Source organism: Malus domestica, chromosome 10, assembly GCF_042453785.1.
Source record: "Malus domestica chromosome 10, GDT2T_hap1".
In the NCBI taxonomy this organism is placed as follows: domain Eukaryota; kingdom Viridiplantae; phylum Streptophyta; class Magnoliopsida; order Rosales; family Rosaceae; genus Malus; species Malus domestica.
The window spans coordinates 21679068-21701598 of NC_091670.1; the positions used below are offsets into that span (position 1 = coordinate 21679068).

Genomic DNA, 22531 nt, shown 5'->3' on the forward strand with positions numbered 1-22531 from the left:
GTATCTGTGTGTCTTTTTAATCAGGGTATTATGAAATTAAGTTTTGAAAGTTTCAAAGTCTTTATGCTATTATTTAAAGCCTTCATTTCGTAAAATTATAGCAATAAGAAAAACTGAAAGAACTAGGGATATGATGGGGACTTGTAGCTCCAGTGGTACAGAGCCGTTAACTCCACACCCAAGTTCCAATCCAAACCTCCTCCTCCCCCTTTGATATCCTCTCCACCAGGAGGAAATGCAGATGACACACAGGAATGCATTTTCTACTAAAACAAAAACATTAATATTTATTGATATGATGAAAGAATAATACACTGAACAAGTTGATAGTCCATTGTATGCAAACAATTCTAAATATTTAAAATTTTAAGTTAATCTCAATATAAATTTTTAGCCTTGTCGCATGCAATTGATTAACTCCGCCGTGTAAGTTTATCTTACATTGCCGGTCCCAAGCCCGGATAAAGGAGGAGGGGGAGGGCGTCAGGTAGTCGACAGCCGGCACTCCATGATTACGTCGAATCCTTATGAAAATGAATCCAGAACAAAATCGCGCTAAAGCTAGGGCGTCACCCGTAAGTGGCGCGCTGTGTGGCCCGAACACAGTGATAAGTGAGCAAGGGTCGCTGTATCTCCATCGGCACCCGGATGCAGTGTTAAATGAACAAGGGGGCTATAGAAACTTCTTTTCGAACGACTCCACTCAAAGTTGTTTGGGAGCATATGCTCCTATCAACTTTACACGGGACACACAAAAGAAGTACTTTGATCCTATTAGACGGGGAAGGGTGAAGAAGCTAGGACAGAAGGGTAGAGTTCAAGAGAGCAAAATGCGTTTAGGAACGTGGAATATAGGAACCTTGACGGGAAAATCTATGGAAGTAGTAGAAGTTATGGTGAGGAGAAGGATAAATATTATGTGCCTACAAGAAACTAAGTGGGTTGGGCGTAAGGCAAAGGATCTAGAAAACTCAGGGTTTAAACTATGGTATTCGGGCACAAATAGAACGAGAAACGGTGTTGGCATCATCGTGGACAAGACCTTGACACAAGATGTTGTAGATGTCAAGAGGGTAGGAGATAGAATCATGGCAATCAAGATTGTAATAGGACAAGAACTTATCAATGTGATTAGTGCGTACGCACCTCAAGTAGGGTTGGATACGAGTTCGAATGAGAAATTTTGGGAAGACCTTGGAGACTTGGTGCAAGGAATTGCTCAGACGGAGAAGTTATTTATAGGAGGAGATTTAAATGGACACGTGGGCAGGGAGACAGGCAACTATGGAGGTTTTCATGGTGGCCATGGTTTTGGGGAGAGAAACGAGGATGGGGAAGCTATCTTGGAATTTGCAATGGCATATGATCTCTTCTTAGCCAACACCTTCTTTAAGAAGAGAGAAGAACATGTGATCACCTACAAGAGTGGGTCGTCAAAAACACAAATAGATTTTCTTCTAATGAGGAAAGGGGATCGTATAACTTGTAAGGATTGCAAAGTTATACCAGGAGAGAGCGTGGCTAATCAACATCGCTTGTTGGTGATGGATGTACATATCAAAAGAGTGAGAAAAAAGAACAAGACTTGGAAGTGCTCAAGGACTAGATGGTGGAATCTAAAAGAAGAAAAACAAGCCATTTTCAAAGAGAAAGTAATCACCCAGTGTGTGTGGGATAGAGAGGGGGAAGCTAACCAAATGTGGGATTCCATGGCTAGTTGTATCCGAAAAGTAGCAAAAGAGGTATTAGGAGAGTCCAAGGGCTTTACCCCACACCAAAAGGAATCTTGGTGGTGGAATGAGGAGGTACAAACAAAGGTGAAGGCTAAGAAGGAATGTTGTAAAGCCTTATACAAGGATAGGACCGATGAAAATGGTGAAAGGTATAGAAAAGCGAAGCAAGAGGCGAAGAAAGCTGTGAGAGAAGCTAAGTTAGCGGCTTATGACGATATGTATAAGCGACTAGATACCAAAGAATGAGAGTTGGATATCTATAAACTAGCTAGAGCAAGGGAAAAGAAGACAAGGGACCTAAACCAAGTGAGGTGCATCAAGGATGAGGATGGAAAGGTTCTTGCTACAGAGAACGCGGTTAAAGACAGATGGAAAGGTTATTTTCATAATCTTTTCAATGAAGGACATGAAAGGAGTGCTTCTTTACGGGAGTTGAGTAACTCAGAAGAGTGTAGAAACTACTCTTTTTATCGTAGAATCCGGAAGGAAGAAGTGGTTGTAGCTTTGAAGAAGATGAAGCATAGAAAAGCAGTAGGCCTAGACGATATACCAATCGAAGTGTGGAAAGTTTTGGGAGAGACAGGTATAACATGGCTCACTGACCTTTTCAATAGGATTTTGAAAACGAAAAAGATGCCAAATGAGTGGCGAACGAGCACTTTGGTGCCTATCTACAAGAATAAGGGCGATGTACAAAATTGCATGAACTATAGGGGTATTAAGCTAATGAGTCATACAATGAAGCTCTGGGAGAGAGTCATTGAGCATAGATTGAGGCAAGAGACACGGGTTTCGGACAACCAATTCGGGTTCATGCCAGGGCGCTCAACCATGGAGGCAATCTATCTCTTACGAAGATTGATGGAAAGATATAGAGATGGGAAAAAGGATTTACACATGGTCTTTATAGATTTGGAAAAAGCATATGATAGGGTCCCAAGAGACATTCTTTGGAGGATTTTAGAGAAGAAAGGAGTACGAGTAGCATATATCCAAGCTATACAGGATATGTATGAAGGAGCAAAGACTGTCGTAAGAACTCATGAAGGACAAACCAAAAGCTTTCCCATAACTGTAGGATTACATCAAGGCTCATCCTTAAGTCCTTACCTTTTTGCGTTGGTAATGGATGAGTTAACAGGACATATTCAAGATGATATTCCTTGGTGTATGCTTTTCGCAGACGATATAGTGTTGATAGATGAAACTCAGGAAGGGGTAAATGCAAAGCTTAACCTTTGGAGAGAAGTGTTGGAATCAAAAGGTCTTCGTCTAAGCCGATCAAAGACAGAATATATGGAGTGCAAGTTCAGTGCAAATGGAGGCCAAAACGAGTTAGGGGTGAGGATCGGAGATCAAGAAATATCAAAGAGCGACCGTTTTCGTTACCTAGGATCTATCTTGCAAAAGAACGGAGAATTAGATGGAGATCTCAACCATAAAATACAAGCTGGATGGATGAAGTGGAAGAGTGCATCCGGCGTGTTGTGTGACCGCCGTATGCCACTGAAGCTCAAGGGAAAATTTTATAGGATGGCAATAAGGCCGGCGATTCTGTATGGCACAGAATGTTGGGCGGTGAAGCATCAACACGTACACAAAATGGGTGTAGCGGAGATGAGGATGCTTCGTTGGATGTGTGGGCACACGATAAAGGATAAGATTAGGAATGAGGATATCCGGGGTAAAGTAGGAGTAGCCGAAATTGAAGGAAAGATGAGAGAAAATCGGTTACGGTGGTTTGGACATGTGCAAAGAAGGCCTACTGACACTCCGATTAGAAGATGCGACTATGGGACAGAGGTTTAGGGCCGAAGGGGTAGAGGAAGACCTAGGAAAACTTTGGAAGAGACCTTAAGAAAAGACTTAGAGTACTTGGATCTAACGGAGGACATGACACAAGACAGAACAAAATGGCGTTCTAAGATTCATATAGCCGATCCCACTCAGTGACTTGGATTTTTCAAGTCTCCAACCGAGAAGTTTTCCTCACTCGGGAAATTAAGGGAACACTACCTCAACCTACATGCTCCACTCACAAAGCTTCAACATACAAGCTTCAACAAAAGAAAATTCAAATAACTTAGCGAAGAAGGCTTTGGTGTATTTAACACAATACGTTGAAATGAAGGAAAGCTTATTTATTGATATCCCCGATAAGTTACAAATATGTACATATACTTGAGTCAAAATAAACAAACAAGAGGGAGCCTTCACAAAGGTTGCTTAGGAGAAGTCTCAGCAGTCGGTAGAGCCCCAGAAAGAGAAGGCACCGGAGGGGGATCATTCGGAGCCTCAGTACTGGACAGAACCCTAGAAGGAGGAGGCATCAGAGGTTGATCATTTGGAGCTTCATTACGCGGTACAGCCCCAGAAGACGAAGGCAATAAATGTCTTTAGAACAAACCCACAAATCTCTGATGATCAAGTAAAACCTGACCATCAGATTCCTTCATCTGGTCAAGCTTCCTCTTCATGTTTGTAGCATAGTCATGTGCGAGCCGGTGCAACTGTTTATTCTCATGCTTGAGTCATCTAATCTCTTGTTTGAGACTCATCACTTCAGCCGCCAATGATTCAACTTGGCGGGTTCGAGCAAATAGGCGTTGGGCCATATTAGACACAGAACCTGCACACTGAACACTAAGAGCCAGAGAATCCTTAACAACCAACTCATCAGACCGTTTGGAAAGTAGTCTGTTATCTTTGGGAGTGAGAAGGTTCCTGGCCACTACCGCAGCGGTCATATCATTCTTCATCACGGAATCCCCAACGGTAAGAGGACCAGTAGGGGAGACGAAGGATGGGCGCCATATGTTGTCTGGAGAAGGCGGGGCTGCCTCTTCAACAAGGTTCAAGTCAAAACGACGGTCGGAGGGGCCAGACATTTTCAAAGGTGTTGAAGAGAGAAGAGGTCGGACAAATCAAGATCTTAGAAGTGCAAGAATGGAGCTTCTACTGGTGGATATTCAAGTGTGCTTTGGAACTTAATGTCAGCCCCTATAAAAATCTGCACTCGACGAAGCTTCAGAAATCGAAGAGGCGCCTGCTCAGAAATCGAAGAGGCGTTTGCTTTCTCAAAAGTTGGGTTGCTCAGAGACCACGAGGGTCGATCTCAGAAATCGAAGAGGCGTTTGCTTTCTCAAAAGCTGGGCTGCTCAAAGACCACGAAGGCCGATCTCAGAAATCGAAGAGGCTTGGCTTGCTTTCTCAAAAGCTGGGCTGCTCAGAGACCACGAGGGCCGATCTCAGAAATCGAAGAGGCACCTACTTTTCCAGCCTTGTCAGCACCTGTCACACGTACACTCAGCTTTGCGGAAATTATGGGCATTCTGTCGAAGATTTCTGGCGAAGTAGAAAGCACTTGAATCGTACTGTTCAATCACCTACTTCCCACACGCAACAGTAGCTCATGGGTACCACATATAACTTTGCCAAAGTTCTCTGACAAAGTTGAGACACGTGAAGCTTGCAGCTCTCACTACATCGCTCTGACCAAGAAGGGTAAAAGAATAGCAAAGAAACAACACTAACAAAGTTTAGACACATAAATTTTGAAGGTATAGCTACCATATTATTACCCACAAGGGTAAAGAAACAGTACCACTGCTGGATAATTGGAAAGTCCCGATGTGTCAACCTCTGTGCTTCGTGGCAAGGTAGACTACCAAACATGCCTAACCTTTACTCACATTTGAGAAAACACTCCCAACAAGATTGCTTGCTCCAAAATCGAAGAGGCACCGCCCTCCGAATCTCGAGAGCCAGACTCCCAACATGATTACTTTCTCAAAAATCGAAGAAAGGGTAAAGGAACAGTACCACTGCTGGATAATTGGAAAGTCCCTGTGTGTCAACCTCTGTGCTTCGTGGCAAGGTAGACTAGCAAACATGCCCAACCTTTACTCACATTCGAGAAAACACCTCCAACAAGATTGCTTGCTCCAAAATCGAAGAGGCACCGCCCTCCGAATCTTGAGAGCCAGACTCCTAACATGATTACTTTCTCAAAAATCGAAGAGAGGGTAAAGGAACAGTACCACTGCTGGATAATTGGAAAGTCCCTGTGTGTCAACCTCTGTGCTTCGTGGCAAGGTAGACTAGCAAACATGCCCAACCTTTACTCACATTCGAGAAAACACTCCCAACAAGATTGCTTGCTCCAAAATCGAAGAGGCACCGCCCTCCGAATCTCAAGAGCCAGACTCCCAACATGATTACTTTCTCAAAAATCGAAGACACCGCTCTCCGAATCTCGAGAGCCAGACCCCCAACAAGATTGCTTTCTCAAAAATCAAAGAGGCATCGTTCTTCGAATCTCGAGAGCCAGATCCCCGACAGGATTGCTTGTTCGAAAACCGAAGAGGCACCACTTTCCCAACTTCAAGAGCTGGATCTCCTTGGATAAAGCTTGTCTGTAATCTTCACACGCAACATCAGCTTTCCAGATACCACAGACCACTTTTTCAAAGTGCTCTGACAAAGTTAACACTTGTGAAGCTGGCAGATCCCACTACCGTGCTATGACCAAGCAGGGTAAAGGAATAGCATTACTACTTGATGTTAGGGAGACTCCTATATATGTCGACCTCCATCCCCAACGGACAGGCAGACCTGCAAAAATGCTCAACCCTTCCTCTTATCTGAGAGGGCACTCCCAACGAAGCCTTTTGAAATATTCAGCTTTCTTTCCCCCCGATAAAACCTCTGTAAACAAGCTATACTAGAGCAAGAATATCTCATATCATCAGGGTTAAAAGCAAGAGTATCCCATATCATGCTTTTTCCCTGTCTTTTCCTTTGGCCTTGTTCTTACCTACAAGACAAGGAGAAAGAGAGCAATCAGTCAGCACTTGGAATCAAGCTTCCAGCCAGGAACTGACTGCCTGGAACCCCTTACCTGATTACTTACCTGGCATTGCTCTCGAGTACTCATCTTCAACATCTTATGCTCCCAGGGAAGATACCGCATCTACCTGAGGAACAGATAGGGCAAGTGAGAAGGATACAAGGAAGCATGTGGAGACAAGCGTAACAGCACACGTGCCGATACATCCACTACTCTGTCAAAAGCAAAAGTATCCCATATCAGCAGGGTCGAACATACTCTAGATTTGATGGACTTGTTTTGACCCTCAAATTCTTCAGTCGGCCTTATACTCTGGAGGAAACCAAAAAACCCTCCAGCCCAGTTCAAGAATAAGCCTGTGGAAAGTTACTTCTTCAAAAGCAAAAGTATCCCATATCATCTCTTCTCATTTTTCTTCTCTTTATCCTTCATGCTGCCTGCAAGATAGGGAAAATGTGAACAATCAGCCGGAGCTCTGATTGCTTACCTTGTCTGTCACCTCTTTCAGCAGATCCCCTAGCTCGGCGACTTGGAGGACTCCTACTACATGGTTTGTATCGCGCTTGACCAAGCCTGAAACTACAAGTAAGCTTCAAGTGACATTGATACATTACCTTGTGCATCTCCACCAGCTACAGATACCACCCCTGGATGGAGGAAGAGTACTTCTAGAGAAGATGCCACATCTACCTATGAGACAGATAAGGAAAGTCAAGACGATACCACACTCCGGTACTTAGAAGTTTCGTGGTTACGAGATCATTCTCCCACAATATTTCCTAATGTCATTTGTACTAAATCATTCACTTGTACTCACTAAAGGAGAGCTTGAACCTATGTACTTGTGTAAACCCTTCACAATTAATGAGAACTCCTCTATTCCGTGGACGTAGCCAATCTGGGTGAACCACGTACATCTTGTGTTTGCTTTCCTATCTCTATCCATTTATATACTTATCCACACTAATGACCGGAGCAATCTAGCGAAAATCACAAAAAGTGACCGTTTTCGCTACCTAGGATCTATCTTGCAAGAGAACGGAGAATTAGATGGAGATCTCAACCATAGAATACAAGCTGGATGGATGAAGTGTAAGAGTGTATCCGGCATGTTGTGTGACCGTCGTAGGCCACTGAAGCTCAAGGGAAAATTTTATAGGACGGCAATAAGGCCAGCGATGTTGTATGGCACAGAATGTTGGGCGGTAAAGCATCAACACGTACACAAAATGGGTGTAGCGGAGATGAGGATGCTTCGTGGGATGTATGGGCACACGAGAAAGGATAAGATTGGGAATGAGGATATCCGAGGTAAAGTAGGAGTAGCCAAAATTGAAGGAAATATGAGAGAAAATCGGTTCCGGTGGTTTGGACATGTGCAAAGATGGCCTACTGACGCTCCGGTTCGAAAATGTGACTACGGGACAGAGGTTCAGGGCCGAAGGGGTAGAGGAAGACCTAGGAAAACTTTGGAAGAGACCCTAAGAAAAGACTTGAGTACTTGGATCTAACGGAGGACATGACACAAAACCGAGCGCAATGGCGTTCTAGGATTCATATAGCCGACCCCACTTAATGGGAAAAGGCTTTGTTGTTGTTGTTGTTGTTGTTGTTGTTGTCGCATGCAATTGATTAGCAACTGTTACTCAAAGCTGTCTTCAACTGGAAATGTGTTGTTGGCTATGTATTGGGTGTGAGTTACTTTTGATCTGTTATAGAGTTGATGTTATGATTCTGATGTTTGATACGGCTCATTGTTGTAGGTTTGTTCTTTTTTGGGTGGACTTGTTCACTGTGCTTGTAATTTTGCTTTGATATTATTATTAATAAAGTTCTGTTTCCTTAACAGCCCAATCTTTTATACAATGTATTTTGAACTTTTTTTTTTGTGGATAAATAATATATCTTGAATTTCAGAGTGTTATATTAGCCTATAATTATTGCTTGTATTGTTTTTGGCATAGACTGGACCTGAGCACAACCTGTTTTTCTAACATGCATTCACTGTGGCAGTTCCCCTTCTCGTGTGTCTGAGGTCGCCTTAAAAGCAAATATATTTGGTTTCAGGAATGGCCACAATGATCCATCAAGGTGAATGCTTTGAGAAAAGACTAGCTTTCTTTGTTCTGCTGTTATCATGCATGCATAAAAATGTGCGGTTTACATTCCTACCTTTAAGTTAATTGAGGTATACAATTATCTAAAGTGGAGCTTTATTTAAGTTTCTCATTTGGAGGATTTTAGAGAAGAAAGGAGTACGAGTAGCATATATCCAAACTATAAAAGATATGTATGATGGAGCAAAGACTGCCGTAAGAACTCATGAATGACAAACCGAAAGTTTCCCCATAACTGTAGGGTTACATCTAGGCTTAGACGATATAGTGTTGATAGATGAAACTCAGGAAGTGTTGGAATCTAAAGGTCTTCGCCTAAGTCAATCAAAGACAGAATATATGGAGTGCAAGTTCACTGCGAATGGAGACCAAAATGAGTTAAGGGTGAGGATCGGAGATCAGGAAGTACCAAAGAGCGACCGCTTTCGCTACCTAGGATCTATCTTGCAAAAGAACGGAGAATTAGATTGAGACCTCAACCATAGAATACAAGCTGGATGGATGAAGTGGAAGAGTGCATCCGGCGTGTTGTGTGACCACCGTATGCCACTGAAGCTCAAGGGAAAATTTTATAGGACGGCAATAAGGCCGGCGATGCTATATGGCACGGAATGTTGGGCGGTGAAGCATCAACACGTACATAAAATGGGTGTAGCGAAGATGAGGATGCTTCGTTGGATGTGTGGGCATACGAGAAAGGATAAGATTAGGAATGAGAATATCCGAGGTAAAGTAGGAGTAGCCAAAATTGAAGGAAAGATGAGAGAAAATAGGTTACGGTGGTTTGGACATGTGCAAAGAAGGCCTACTGATGCTCCGGTTAGAAGATGCGACTACGAGATAGAGGTCCAAGGCCGAAGGGGTAGAGGAAGACCTAGGAAAACTTTGGAAGAGACTCTAAGAAAAGACTTAGAGTACTTGGATCTAATAGAAGACATGACACAGAACCGAGCGCAATGGTGTTCTGGGATTCATATAGCCGACCACACTTAGTGGGAAAAGGCTTTGTTGTTATTGTTGTTGTATATTGCGGGCCAAATTGTTTTCCTGTTATAATTGTCCATCTCGTACATATTTTCATGAGAGCGCTCTAATTGTTCACATTCTTACCTTTAAGTTAATTGAGGTATACAATTATCTACTTGTTTCCAGTTGTGTTATAATTGTCCATCTCTTACATTTTTTCCATCTCATACATTTATTTCTCTTTATGGCACTTCTTCGGCTTTGCACTTTCCTTTTTTGTTCTAATATTTTCTATCACTTTGTTTATTTTATTTTTGTTTCCAGTGGAACATGGTTTCTTTCTGGGAAACTGGCAAAGATGCTATTAATTGACTGTGAGCAGAATGATAGTTGCTGCTCATTGACTATATCAGGTATAAGTTAAATCATTCATTTTGCCATCTTCTGTTTTGCTAATTCTTGCATTGATGTTATGTGCTTTTGCTGGTATAACATCATCTAGTTCCATCTTGATTTGTTTTGTACTAAAATATGTTGATACATACAATAAAATAGGAAGTACTGGATTTTTTTTTAATTTGTTTTTTGTTTTATTCTTATATCTTAGCTTTCTGCTTTGACATGGATGATTTTAAAACGTTGCAGTGCTGGACTTTACCCTGCATCTCGTGGAGACAGGATTAAAAAATGATGCTGTCCTGGATTTAATTGTTTTCTCCATTCAGTATGTTCTTGTTAACCATGAATACTGGAAATTCAAGGTGAAGCATACTCTTTGGAGAGTAACATTGAAGGTACAGCCTTGATGAAAACTGATGGGGTTCAGCCTTCTGGTTTGTGTATAACTAACATAAATTCTGAGCTGGTCCTATTAATTGGATTGCCTCCCTATATCAGCCTTGAACCATCAAACGCCAAGAAATGACAAGAGAGTAATTTTATCATTAAGAAATTCCTTTAGATTTATAGAAATGAAAAGAAATTTGGCAAATCAAGTTTTTTTTTTTTTTTTTTTTTTTTGTTCATACGAGCGGTAGGTCTCGGGTTCGAGACTTGGGAGCAGCCTCTTCATAAATGGGGGTAAGGCTAGCCGACATTCACCTCTCCTAGACCCTGCGTAAAGCGGGAGCCTTGTGCACTGGGTACGACCTTACGAGGTCAAATCCATTTGCCCTGCATGCATTTGATATCCTATTTGTTGTATCTTGTTATGCTGTGACGTATTTGGTTAATGAGTGCGAAGCCTTTTGTCTTTCTTATGCCTTCTGCATTTGTTCTTTAATTGATGTAACTTAACCAGTTAAAGAGTATGAGGCATATGACTCATGAGTCTTTCAAATAAAAATGAATGAGAGTACAGTTATATAGGAAGGGGGCTTAGTTAAGAGGTGGTTGTAAAGACTTCCATTGGGAAGATAATCTCTTTGGCCTTTTTCCGTTCGTGTTCGATTTGACATTGATGCCACTATGTGAGCCTTTAATGTGGTGGCTATAGGTTTGAATTAAGGTCCTTGGAATGATATTTCAAGCGAAGTTAGTTATTTTCTACATGATCTTTGGTTACTTGTGGGAATGGGGGAAGAATTGGTTCTTAGGGGGATGACTAGGTTGAGTACCTTCCTTTTGGCTTTCTGTATCTACGTTTAGTTGGTTATAATTTGTCATTGATGTGCCAATTAACAATCTCTGCTCTCCTACATTCCAAACTTCCAATGAGCCGGAATTTCAATTTCCGGAGAAATTTGAATGATTTTCTCTCCTTTTGTTCCGTAGTTTGAATAATGTTCCAGAACTGTTGAGTAGATAACAAGCTGGTATAGGACTTGTGTACCTTTAATGGATTACTTGTTCTCTGTTGTCCTAATTTCACCTCATTCTAGTAGTGTTGTTCTGTTTATTATCGAAGAAAAGAAAAGAATAAAAGAATCAAGTTGAAAGCATATTTTTAAGCTGATACACGTGAGCCCAATAGCCAAGCTTGTAAAAGAATTCCTATCTGAAATTCTGTCTGCATCAATGTGTGCATGTTAGGGAACCGCAATGTGCATCAATGCATGCATGCATGGTACTGAACATTGTTTTCTGCACCTGAATGTCGCTTCTCAAGGCTAGTTAATCTACTCTATTTACTCAGTTATTGAGGTCTCTGAAATGAAACTTGGTGTTGTAAATGTCGATTACGGTGGGAGGGTCAATTTTTACATTATTTTACTGGTTCAGGTGCTAGAAGTGATGAAAAAAATTATTACATCAGTATCATACTCTGAAAAGTTGGATGAAGTCATCCTGGATAGGTTACTGTCTGATTCGTCCATCCATAGTAAACTACCCAAGCACTGGAGGTGGGTTATGTTATGTATCTTTTAATCTTATTTGGTAATGACCTGCTGTTGTTTTTGTTCTAATCACTAATTTGAGAGCATTTTTCTGCAGAGACTTTATTTCAGCCGGCTCATTGATCTAACAGAGATTGAAGGTCTACAGATGGCTATATGTTCCGTTTTAGATATCCTTTTCATCATGCTCTCTAAATTTTCTAAGGTATTTGGAAATAAGCTTGTTGAATACACATTTTGATTGCATGCTATGTTTGAAAGACTTTTAAAGTTGCACATGTTACAATTTTTTGGGATTATATTAGATGATGCGCAGATGTGTTCTGTTTCTGTTCAAAAGTGAGTTTTCTTGATGTACGGTACAAGTTTAAAAAATAAACCAACCCTCTAGCTTGCTTTAAAAAGTAAATGAGCAATGAACGGTATAACGAAATGTTGTGTGTTCTTTTACCTATTTTATGGAGTATTCTGTGCTTTTGCCAACTATATGCATCTGTGATGGATATCTTTCTTTATTTGAAATATGATGGTTGCATTTTTATTTTGTACTGTAGGTCCATAGTTGATGTTCAGTTATGTTTATTTTCAGGATATATCTTCCAGTCCTCCATTTTTTCATCAAGCAGTTTTCTCATCAGCTAGCAGACCAATTCCTATTGTTGCAGCGCTTGTGTCCTTGATATCTTACTTTCGCAATCCTGTATGGCCTTTCTCCATACTCAATTGTTATTGATTACATTCTCTTCATTGCGTTTGTAAATACTATAGTTATATGGTTCTTCCATTTCGGTAACTGTGTATTTACCTGTACATTATCAAATTATAACGTTGTTTTTTCTTTTTGTTATTTCTGCTGGAAGAGTTCCTCATTTACTTGTCTCCATATCTATGTGATTGTTGCTATGTAGGAGTTGCATGTCAATTTGTTTCTGTTTTATATACTTTGTAGAACACATGGATTCATAGGAAACTTGTACTTGTATTCAGTGGTTTGTTACTCAGACCGTTGGGCATGATAGGCGTAATGCTAATCTTTTTTACCTTCAAACCAGAATGCCCTACTTGATTGTAATGGCTTTGTGCACATCTTATTTGCATTTAATTATGAAAAGGTTGGGCAGACTATAAATATGGGGGAATGTGTCCTTGTTGACTTGACCTTAATTGTTTGCTTTGCTTGGTGGTAGGTGGGATAATAATCTCATAATTGTTGAGCATCTTTATTAATATTCTCAAGTTCTCAATGCAGGGAATACAAGTTGGTGCTGCTAGGGTTTTATCACTGTTCTTGATGATGGCTGATTTTTTGGTCGGATCGGATTGGAAACAAGCATTCCAATCCACTCCAAAAGGGGTTGGAATCAAATATTAGTTCCAATTTCGGATTTTGGATTATGAGAATTTATCAGAAATTTCAAAATTGATTTTATCTCGGAATTTTTGGAATATAATTCGTATCTCTTGCATTTTGCAAGACTTTGAAAATTTTCAAACTTTTATGTATCCACCATTCAATATTTTTTCTGAATTTTTGCAATATTTGTAGGCCGCTGCATGTGTGTTATGAGATAAAATCATATTAGATAAAATAAGTTCTAGTCTTATTTTTTATTTTTCTACGAATCTATTAATTTTAACTTGTGAATTATGTCTCTGGTTTTGTTTTCACTTTGGTTGGCTGTTTATCACTTCTTTTTTCATCTTCATACATTCTGTGAATTTGTTGGTTATGTTTTATGAGTTGAAGCTTTTGGTTTTCCTCTTAAGTTCACTGCTCTAGGAAATAGTCATTTTTTGTATAAGAAAGTTTCTCATTATTGTGTTCAATCTGCTTCATGACATACGTTAGTACTAACCTATTATCTACACTAAGGGGTGGGGGAGTGGCTTTGGCGAGAATCGAAAATAAGACCTCTCACTTACAAGTGAAGAGTAATACCACTGGACCCTATTGCAATAATGTGGTTCAAATTCGCCTTTGGCGAGAATCGAAAATAAGACCTCTCACTTACAAGTGAAGAGTAATACCACTGGACCCTAATACTAAGTGGCTTATAGCTTCTTAATTTTTAGAATGCAATATTCATACCTCTGTAACTTCACAGGTTGCTGCAAGTGTAATCACTGCTTGTGTGATGGTGAACTTATCAATTGGTGATGCAGGAAGTTTGTCTATGTCATTAGTTGAGAAGTCCAGTAACACGTCAAATAAGGTTCATTCCCTTCTTGATTGTGTTACTTAATTTGTAATCCAAGATGATTGTATGCTGAGAAACCCATAAAAGGTTCAATTTAGTTTCTAATTTCATAGATTCTCGTATTTAGTACTTTCCGTTTTAGTAAAATTGAGATTGTATAATTTGCATCATATCTGATTGCTGTTATCTTTCTTCTCACCCTTCTTCATTGGCAGCTGAGAAGTCATCCTGCTTTTTCTGAATTGTTAGCTCAATACTCACAGCATGGTTACAGGTAACATGTGTGCTATTGTTAATTTCAGTTGGAATTTCTAGGTAAGGCTAGCCGACATTCACCTCTCCCAGACCCTGCGTAAAGCGGGAGCCTTGTGCACTGGGTACGACCTTTAGCACTGCCACTTTTGAACAAGGCATTTGTAAGTCAACAAACTGCCTCTATACAGTACCTCTCCTGAGGATTCTGGATATTTATAACTGCCCCTTCCGGTCAATGTGTTCTTATAGTGTGAGCTGTGTTATGTGTGATACTTTAGTTTTGAGTTCTTGTCTTTGACAGACCGTCTAAGTGGTGACATGCAGTCATAAGTTTGGGAGGTTAAATTTGCATAGGCTTTGAATACCATATTTGGTTTTTTTTATTTGTTTCACATATACTCTTTTAATAACCTGTGTTATATCTCAAAAGAATGCTGAGACTACCACGTGGATAATGGAATCAATGAATAATGCGTGTTATGTATGTGCCCATGTATGAATAATATATAATCTTATTTTCAGTGCAGGGAAAGAGCCAAACTATTTGATACTTAGTGATCTCTACTATCATCTGCAAGGACAGCTTGAAGGCCGTGAAATCCGTGCTGGACCATTCAAAGAACTCTCTCAGTTCCTAATTGAATCAAATATTTTTCAGACTTACCAACACAAGGATGATGGTGATCTTTTTGTGACTGGAAGAGATACATACTTATTTGATCTTAAATTTGTACGTGCTGATTTGGGGTTAGATCTTTGGGATTATTCAAAATGGAAAGAATCGAAGGCAACTGCAGAAACAATGTTGCATCACATGAAAGCTGCAAACTCAATGGCGATGCTTACAAGTTCGAAGCTTTCTGCACTGAGAGCATTAAGAAGTGTCTTAACTGTATACGGGGAGGATGTGAGTACTCTCTTAGAGTTTCTAATTGCTTTTAGATGCTTTCTTTAGAAATTTGATATGCAGTGTCCTTCCGTTGAGGAATCCCTCAACGAAAGGGGTCTGATAATATCTGTAACTGCATTTTAGGGTTGGATATTTTAAGGATCATGCAGATGTAAGAGATGTAATGTTTTTGAAACATGTTACATCTGATGCTAAACAAATGTTAATGCCTAATATTCTACAGGAACCTGTAAAGTTTGTGTAAAAACTATTTCAAACATTGATTTCTCATTTCAAATCTTTTGGAAGTTGAACAGCATCAGTGATATTGCAGTCTGTGAACTCTATGCTATACCTATGTCATGTCTACTTAAGTACTGAAGAATGCAATCAAATAACTAGGACCTACGGCTAGAGTAGTAACTCTCATGATATAAGATGTGTCAAGTTTGTATTGTTCAAAATCGGGGTATGAATAGTAAAAGCATGTAATGGTAACTGGAGAATGTGGATTTCATTTCGAAATACTCTTTTAATTAATTTCTATTCATCTTACAATGAACGGTTGTGAAGTCATTGCATTCCCGTTAAATCAAGAATATGACAAGAAAAACCGAGATGAGGAGGTTTTGAGTGTTTTGACATATAGTGAAGGCTACTTTGTCTTCGATAAGACACATGATCTAAGCCTCCTGCTTTCAACAGTAGCATCTAGATGCTGATCAGCACGGTATTTTTGTCCTTGTGTTAAAGGTCGATGAATTTTTTTGTTGTGACAGTTTAGTTCTTGTCACTTTGTTGCTTTTACAAATATCTTATTTCTTTTGAAATTAAGTCATGTGTACCTGCTACTGCAGTCACTGGAGACAAAGAGTACAGTGAGATGGATCCCTGATCAACTTGTTTTCTCATGCATAGATCACATATGCCTGAGCTTCCACAACACAGTAGAATCATGAGCTCCAGTACCCAGCGCTTCTGAAGATATCTTTCACTTCCTTGCGGCTCAAGCAGAATTGCTTCTCTATCTTATGATGTATGCACATAAAAGCCTGCCTTTATCTGTTTGCATTCTCGTACTAAAAACACAAGGTTCTGGCCTTTAAGTGTTGAGTGATTTCAGAGCATTAGTTACCGGGCCATCAGTTATGGGGGTTGACACTGTAGTAAAGCTCTTACTTATGTTGCTTCTCTCAGCAGTGGAGTTTGGTTGTCATAAGTTGCATTTGGTTGGGGCAAGAGATATAATTTCTGTCGAAGACATGGCTAAAATATCTAATGTGAGTCTTGGTCTACTACCAGTTCTCTGTAACTGTATTGCTACTGCTGAGCACGGAACCCTCTCCCTAACTACTATGGACTTGATACTTCGAAATTTCTTGACTCCCAACACTTGGTTCCCCATTATACAGAACCACCTCCAGCTTCAGCGTGTGATTCTGAAGCTTCAAAATAAAAATTCTCTTGAGTCTGTGCCTGTTATAATGAATTTCTTTTTTACTCTTGCCCGTTTTAGGCGGGGTGCAGAAATGCTTATTAATTATGGCTTTCTCTCGTCTCTGAGATTCTTGTTCGCTGAATACTTGGATGGTACGTCTTCTTCCGAAACTATTGATAACAGAAATTCCAACTCATCATCTAAGAAACTGGAAAAGCCTCCGCAAATATGGGGACTTGGTTTGGCAGTCATCACAGCTATGGTTGAGTCATTAGGAGACAGTGCTGCTTGTTCCAATCTTGTGGAGAAAGTACTACCTTACTTCTTTTCAGAGAAAGACTATATGATTTCTTACTATCTAAGTGCTCCGGATTTCCCATCTGATGATCATGACAAGAAAAGACCTCGGGCTCAGCAGAGACAAACTTCTCTTACTGATCTTAAAGAAACTGAGCACACTCTCATGCTAATGTGTGTGCTAGCAAAACATTGGAATTCCTGGGTTAAGTCTATGAAAGAATTGGATTCCCAGTTGAGAGAGAAAAGTATCCATCTTTTAGCCTTTATCAGTAGGGGAACTCAAAGGCTTGGAGAACCTTCTAGTCTTAGTGCCCCTCTGTTATGTCCTTCTGTCCTTAAAGAGGAATTTGATGGCTGCAAGAAACCCTCATTTATCAACAGTAAAAGTGGATGGTTTGCCCTTTCTGCCCTCAGTTGTGTTTCAAAACCAAAATTCTCCACCATCCCTACCACATCTACTGCGCTGGTTATTAAAACTCAAGCAACTGTAAATGGCAGTCACATTTCTCAGTCATATTTCTCTGACTCTATTGCCCTACAGATCTACAGAATAACTTTTCTCCTTTTGAAGTTCCTGAGCTTACAATGCCTGAGATCTTACATGGCTTACAGGTACGACGATAAATTTTGTTCTTTGATTAGCTTTTTGTTTCGTTATGCAAAACTATATCTGGTCTACAATAACTTGTAAGTTTTGAGGTGGCGTTCCTTTTTAATGTGGATGTGTTATTATCTCTAATGTAGGACCAAGCAATTACAATTGTTACAGAGCTGTGTGAGGTTAACAGATCAAACGAGATTCAAATTGAAGTCCAGAGTATCTGTTGCTTACTGCTACAAATAATGGAGATGGCCTTGCACTTGGAACTCTGTGTTCTGCAGATATGTGGCATAAGACCCGTACTAGGTCGTGTGGAGAGGATTTTTCAAAGGAAGTTAAACATTTAGTAAAAGGTAAAAACTCCCATTTATCTGCATGTCTTCCAGTTGCATTGAATACGTAGTTTGTTACCAAGCTACTGGACGTTCAGTGAGTACTTGATGTTTTCGTGTAATGTGTTTTGTAGCGACGGAGAGACATGCTTTCCTCAAACCATCTGTGAAGTCCTTGAAACAGATATTATCGGTCGTTTATCCCGGATTATTACAGGCTGACGAGTTTCTGTGAGATAGTCTTGTGCATATAGGCGAAAACCGAAAACTGTAAGGCTTTGCAATGTAATGTAAAAACTCTGCATCACTTAAAAGGAAGGCTCAGATGAACGGCTTTAGAAATATTCCACATTTTGGTTATAAAATTGTGGGGTTTCGTTGAGCCATTGTTTTTTGTATTATATATTGAATTGCTTTTAAAAAAGATGTGTTGTATGATTGATGGGCAAGATTTTGTTGAATCCGTCGGCCATTTTTCATTGTCGCGTGCGAATTTCCTGCCCTTCCCTTTTCCAAAGTTGATTCCGTCAAGAGTCTCTGTCTCTGTCTCTCGTGTAATTTACACGAATTTTGATTTGAAGGGAAGATCCATGGGACGGAGTAATGAGATTCAGGCCCTTTAAACAAAGACATCTTTTTCTTTCTTTTTTTTGGAAACATAGGGAATAATTGTAGAATTCATTTCGTATTGAATTTTAATGATTCGATTTGTCTATTTTGTAAGTCTTGATTCATAGATCATTTTTGCAAAATTTCAATTCAATTCGATACCATTTGTCTATTTACTAGTCATAATGAAATTTCAATGTTTTTAAGAGCATGGTGTGTTGTCAATTTCTTTGAACTAAATTAGATGCCTAAGATATTTTTGATTTGGTTAATATTTTACAAGTTAATCTATGAAATGCAACTTGAAAAATAAATAATTCGAATTGTTAAAATTCGACGTGATGTGAACCCCACGACTATTTTTCATTTTTGAGAAAAATGGAAGTCTTTTCCCTTAAAGACTCTGATTGTTACTACAATACTCAGCGATGTGCCTCACATTGTTTTATTGTCCTTGCTGTGCCACTTCTATATTTGTGTAAATACAGTGAAAGAATTTTATATACATTTGTTTATTTTTTGCACATCTGGTTTCAATTCTGACTTTTGATTTCGCTACCAATAACTGAAAAAAAAAATGCAAGAGGTGAAAATCAATTTACAAAAATAATATCCCTAAATACGCAAGTTTAGAAAGTTGGAAGGACAAAACTTGAGATTCATAGGAAAAATCTAAAAGAAAAACTGAGACAACTGTCCAAGTAACGGTGACCACGTAATGAATGCTACGAGAACATATGTCCAAGCACTTAACAAAAATTGCCATTTTGAAATAAATTGAAGATAATCCCCTAACTTTACTAAACAAAGTGCCCTCCTCTTTTTAGGAACAATGACCCTTTAACCATATTACTTCTATTCATTTCTGATTTATATTTTCCATTATGAAGAAAATTAACAAACTAATCTTAATCTGCTTGTTGGTTGGATCAATCCGAAAGAGATCTTTTAATATGTCTAAAATACGATGCGGTATATCATATTTTATTATATAAGTAGGGGATTTTTTTTTTCTTTCAAGTATTCATCTTTTCGTATAATAACATATGATATATGTGTATGTTTCGAGCACTTTGAAAATCTCACATCAACCCACATTTCCATGGTTGGTGGATCCATGCTCCACGGGTATAATCATATTTAATAAATATAAAAATATAAAAATTGGTTCCCCTGATCCGTAATTTCAGATCTTTTGGCTTCATATATTTGTTGACATCTGAATAACCTCGTGAAATCTCCACTGTTGGATCTGCTCCAGAGAAGGTCAGTAATTCAGTCAAATTGTCAGTGTTAACTTTTTATTAAATCCACACCCGAAACCCCCGAATAGCATCTTATCTTCTCCTCATGTGTCGACGAACCCTTACCCGAAAGCAAAAATGGTTTCAAAAGTAAAGAAGATATGTCTTTCACCAAGATCATCAAATCAAATGATTTGAACTTTTAAAATTTCATTCAACTATAAAATATTATTATAGTTTTGAAAAGTTTAAAACAAGTGGATCGTTGGATAAAATTTTAAATGTCTGAATCACTTAATCATATGATATTGGTAAAAAAATCCGACAATGATATATTCTCTCAAAAGTGAAATTATGAGAGAGTCGCTTTATAATATTATATTTTATAACGATGGAACGAAAATTACTGTAAAAATCAGACTCAAAAGTGAGACTCTAACTCAATAATAACTCATGTTATGACACAGTATCTTCTGTTATTGAAATGAAAATTAACGTTAAATTATAAGATGACAGTCGACCTCATCCGAAAAATAACAAAAGCATATACCCAGCATACCCACTTCATTCAACCTCGGATCCCAAAATACACCACGGTTAAAAACCCGACCCAACCACGGTTAGCCCGTCCCTCTTCGGATTCGCTCCACGTTTTTCAATCCAACGGATGAAAAAAACTTGACCTAGACATTCCCCGCAGAAACCCTTTTATAAAGGGAACTTTAACGAAAAGCACCCGGTACTGTTCACTTTAACGAAAAATCACATTTTTACACTAAAAAGTCAATCTTGGTACTATTCACTTTACCCTTTATTTTGTCCTTATTATTAAAACTCAAAGTTTTCAAGCCCTTTTCATTAGTTTTCATTTTATAAACCCCCGCGTCTTCGTGATCTGGTCCACGCATCACAAACCCCAATCCCACTCTCTTCATTCTCTCCTCTAGAACGAACCGCAATGGCAAACCCTAAGGTTTTCTTTGACATGACGATCGGAGGCCAGCCGGCCGGCCGAATCGTGATGGAGCTCTTCGCCGACACCACCCCCGCACCGCCGAGAACTTCAGGGCTCTCTGCACCGGCGAGAAGGGCAACGGCCGCTCCGGCAAGCCCCTCCACTACAAGGGATCCGCCTTCCACCGCGTGATCCCCGGGTTCATGTGCCAGGGAGGTGACTTCACCGCCGGAAACGGCACCGGAGGAGAGTCGATCTACGGCGCCAAGTTCGCCGACGAGAACTTCAAGAAGAAGCACACCGGACCTGGAATATTATCCATGGCCAACGCGGGTCCCGGAACCAACGGATCTCAGTTCTTCATCTGCACAGCCAAGACCGAGTGGCTCGACGGCAAGCACGTGGTGTTCGGGCAGGTGATCGAGGGTCTGGATGTGGTGAAGAACATCGAGAAGGTCGGATCTGGACAGGGAAGGACCTCGAAGCCGGTGGTTATCGCCGACTGCGGCCAGCTATCCTAGACGCCGCCGCTTGGGCTGCTGATGTATGGACGATGGAAACGTCGTCGTGTTATGTGATGAGTGTTTAAATTTGGGTATTAAAGTAGGTGGGGTCATATTAGGGTTTGGGTTATGGACCTTATTATGGTTTTAATTTTCTAATTTTCCGTATAATGCTCTTCCGGTGGTTTCTTTGCTGAGACTCTCAGATTCTTTATTCTGTATTGAAATGAGCTATTATCGTTAAATAAAATAGGTCTTGTTCTCAATTATCATTTAATTATTATTTGTTAATTGTTGATCCACTTGTGTTTATGATAATTTGGGTGGCTAGAAATTTAGTCAAATTTATGAATTTATGATTTTGGATTGTTGTGCTTGTTGGCATCTTCAATAACTTGTATTGGAAAATGAAATGTTGGAGGAGAGCTTGTTTTTGTGGTTACAATCTAGTAATGTATCTTATTGTATTACTTGTTTATGAACTTGTAAATTCTTTTTTAAAGAATTTTAATGAAAAGTTTTGGGTACTGTTTATTTTGACTAAAATTTATATTTTTACACTAAAACTAAAATGTACTATTTAATTTATTTTTTATTTTATCATTATCGTTAAAATTTAAAAAATTTCTAATAATTTTTATTAGTGTTCCTATTCTTTTATTTTATTGCATAAAAGAAGGGAGAGATAGGAGGGGTGGGTTTTGGATGATGTCAGATATTTGATTATTTGCAGGCAGATGATGATTTAGTCATTTTCTCAACTTGTGATAAATTTCTTATGTCAACGTTAGGGGTGGTCCATCCAATGCATACCATCAATATTTATTTCAGATATATTAATATTCTCTTTTGGAGCAAGAAAAGTTGGATTTGAATTATGAACAGTGGTTTTGGTGAAGTCCTTTTGTAATTCTATAGCCACCACGGCTTGCGGTGTTTGTGTATACTTTGGTTGCCACACGTGTTACTTTTTGTTTGGAGATTTGGTTGCCTTGCATGCTACGGTCACTCACGTATGTGTTATATATACAGTCTTTGTTATCTCTCAACAAAAAAAAAAAAACACAAAACAAGAATCCTGCTACAAATTTAGCGGAGAAGGACACTCCAAAATCCAATGGGGAAGGAACAACTGAGCATCTAAATTTTCACACAATCCAAACACCATCACAGAAAGTTGGAGAGTAAACTTAAATTATTCAAACA

General features: G+C 39.4%; 1 protein-coding gene and 1 pseudogene across 8 annotated transcripts in view; both read left to right on the plus strand.

Moving 5' to 3' along the window:
• The window catches only part of LOC103428372 (uncharacterized), a 49233-nt gene extending 30758 nt beyond the window's left edge, over positions 1-18475 (plus strand). For all 8 annotated transcript variants that reach the window (XM_070806621.1, XM_070806623.1, XM_070806625.1 and 5 more), the window contains 13 exons: positions 8596-8673; positions 9990-10078; positions 10311-10459; positions 11886-12007; positions 12099-12206; positions 12591-12701; positions 13251-13933; positions 14107-14214; positions 14502-14615; positions 14977-15361; positions 16201-17693; positions 17826-18035; positions 18149-18475. In XM_070806621.1, the coding sequence (XP_070662722.1) occupies positions 8596-8673; positions 9990-10078; positions 10311-10459; positions 11886-12007; positions 12099-12129 (469 nt within the window). In that variant the 3' untranslated portion in view covers positions 12130-12206; positions 12591-12701; positions 13251-13933; ... (4 more) ...; positions 17826-18035; positions 18149-18475. The remainder of the gene's footprint in view (positions 1-8595; positions 8674-9989; positions 10079-10310; positions 10460-11885; positions 12008-12098; positions 12207-12590; positions 12702-13250; positions 13934-14106; positions 14215-14501; positions 14616-14976; positions 15362-16200; positions 17694-17825; positions 18036-18148) is intronic.
• A 2271-nt stretch (positions 18476-20746) lies between these two features.
• Positions 20747-21591, plus strand: LOC103428365 (peptidyl-prolyl cis-trans isomerase 1-like; annotated as a pseudogene).
• Positions 21592-22531: the final 940 nt, after the last annotated feature.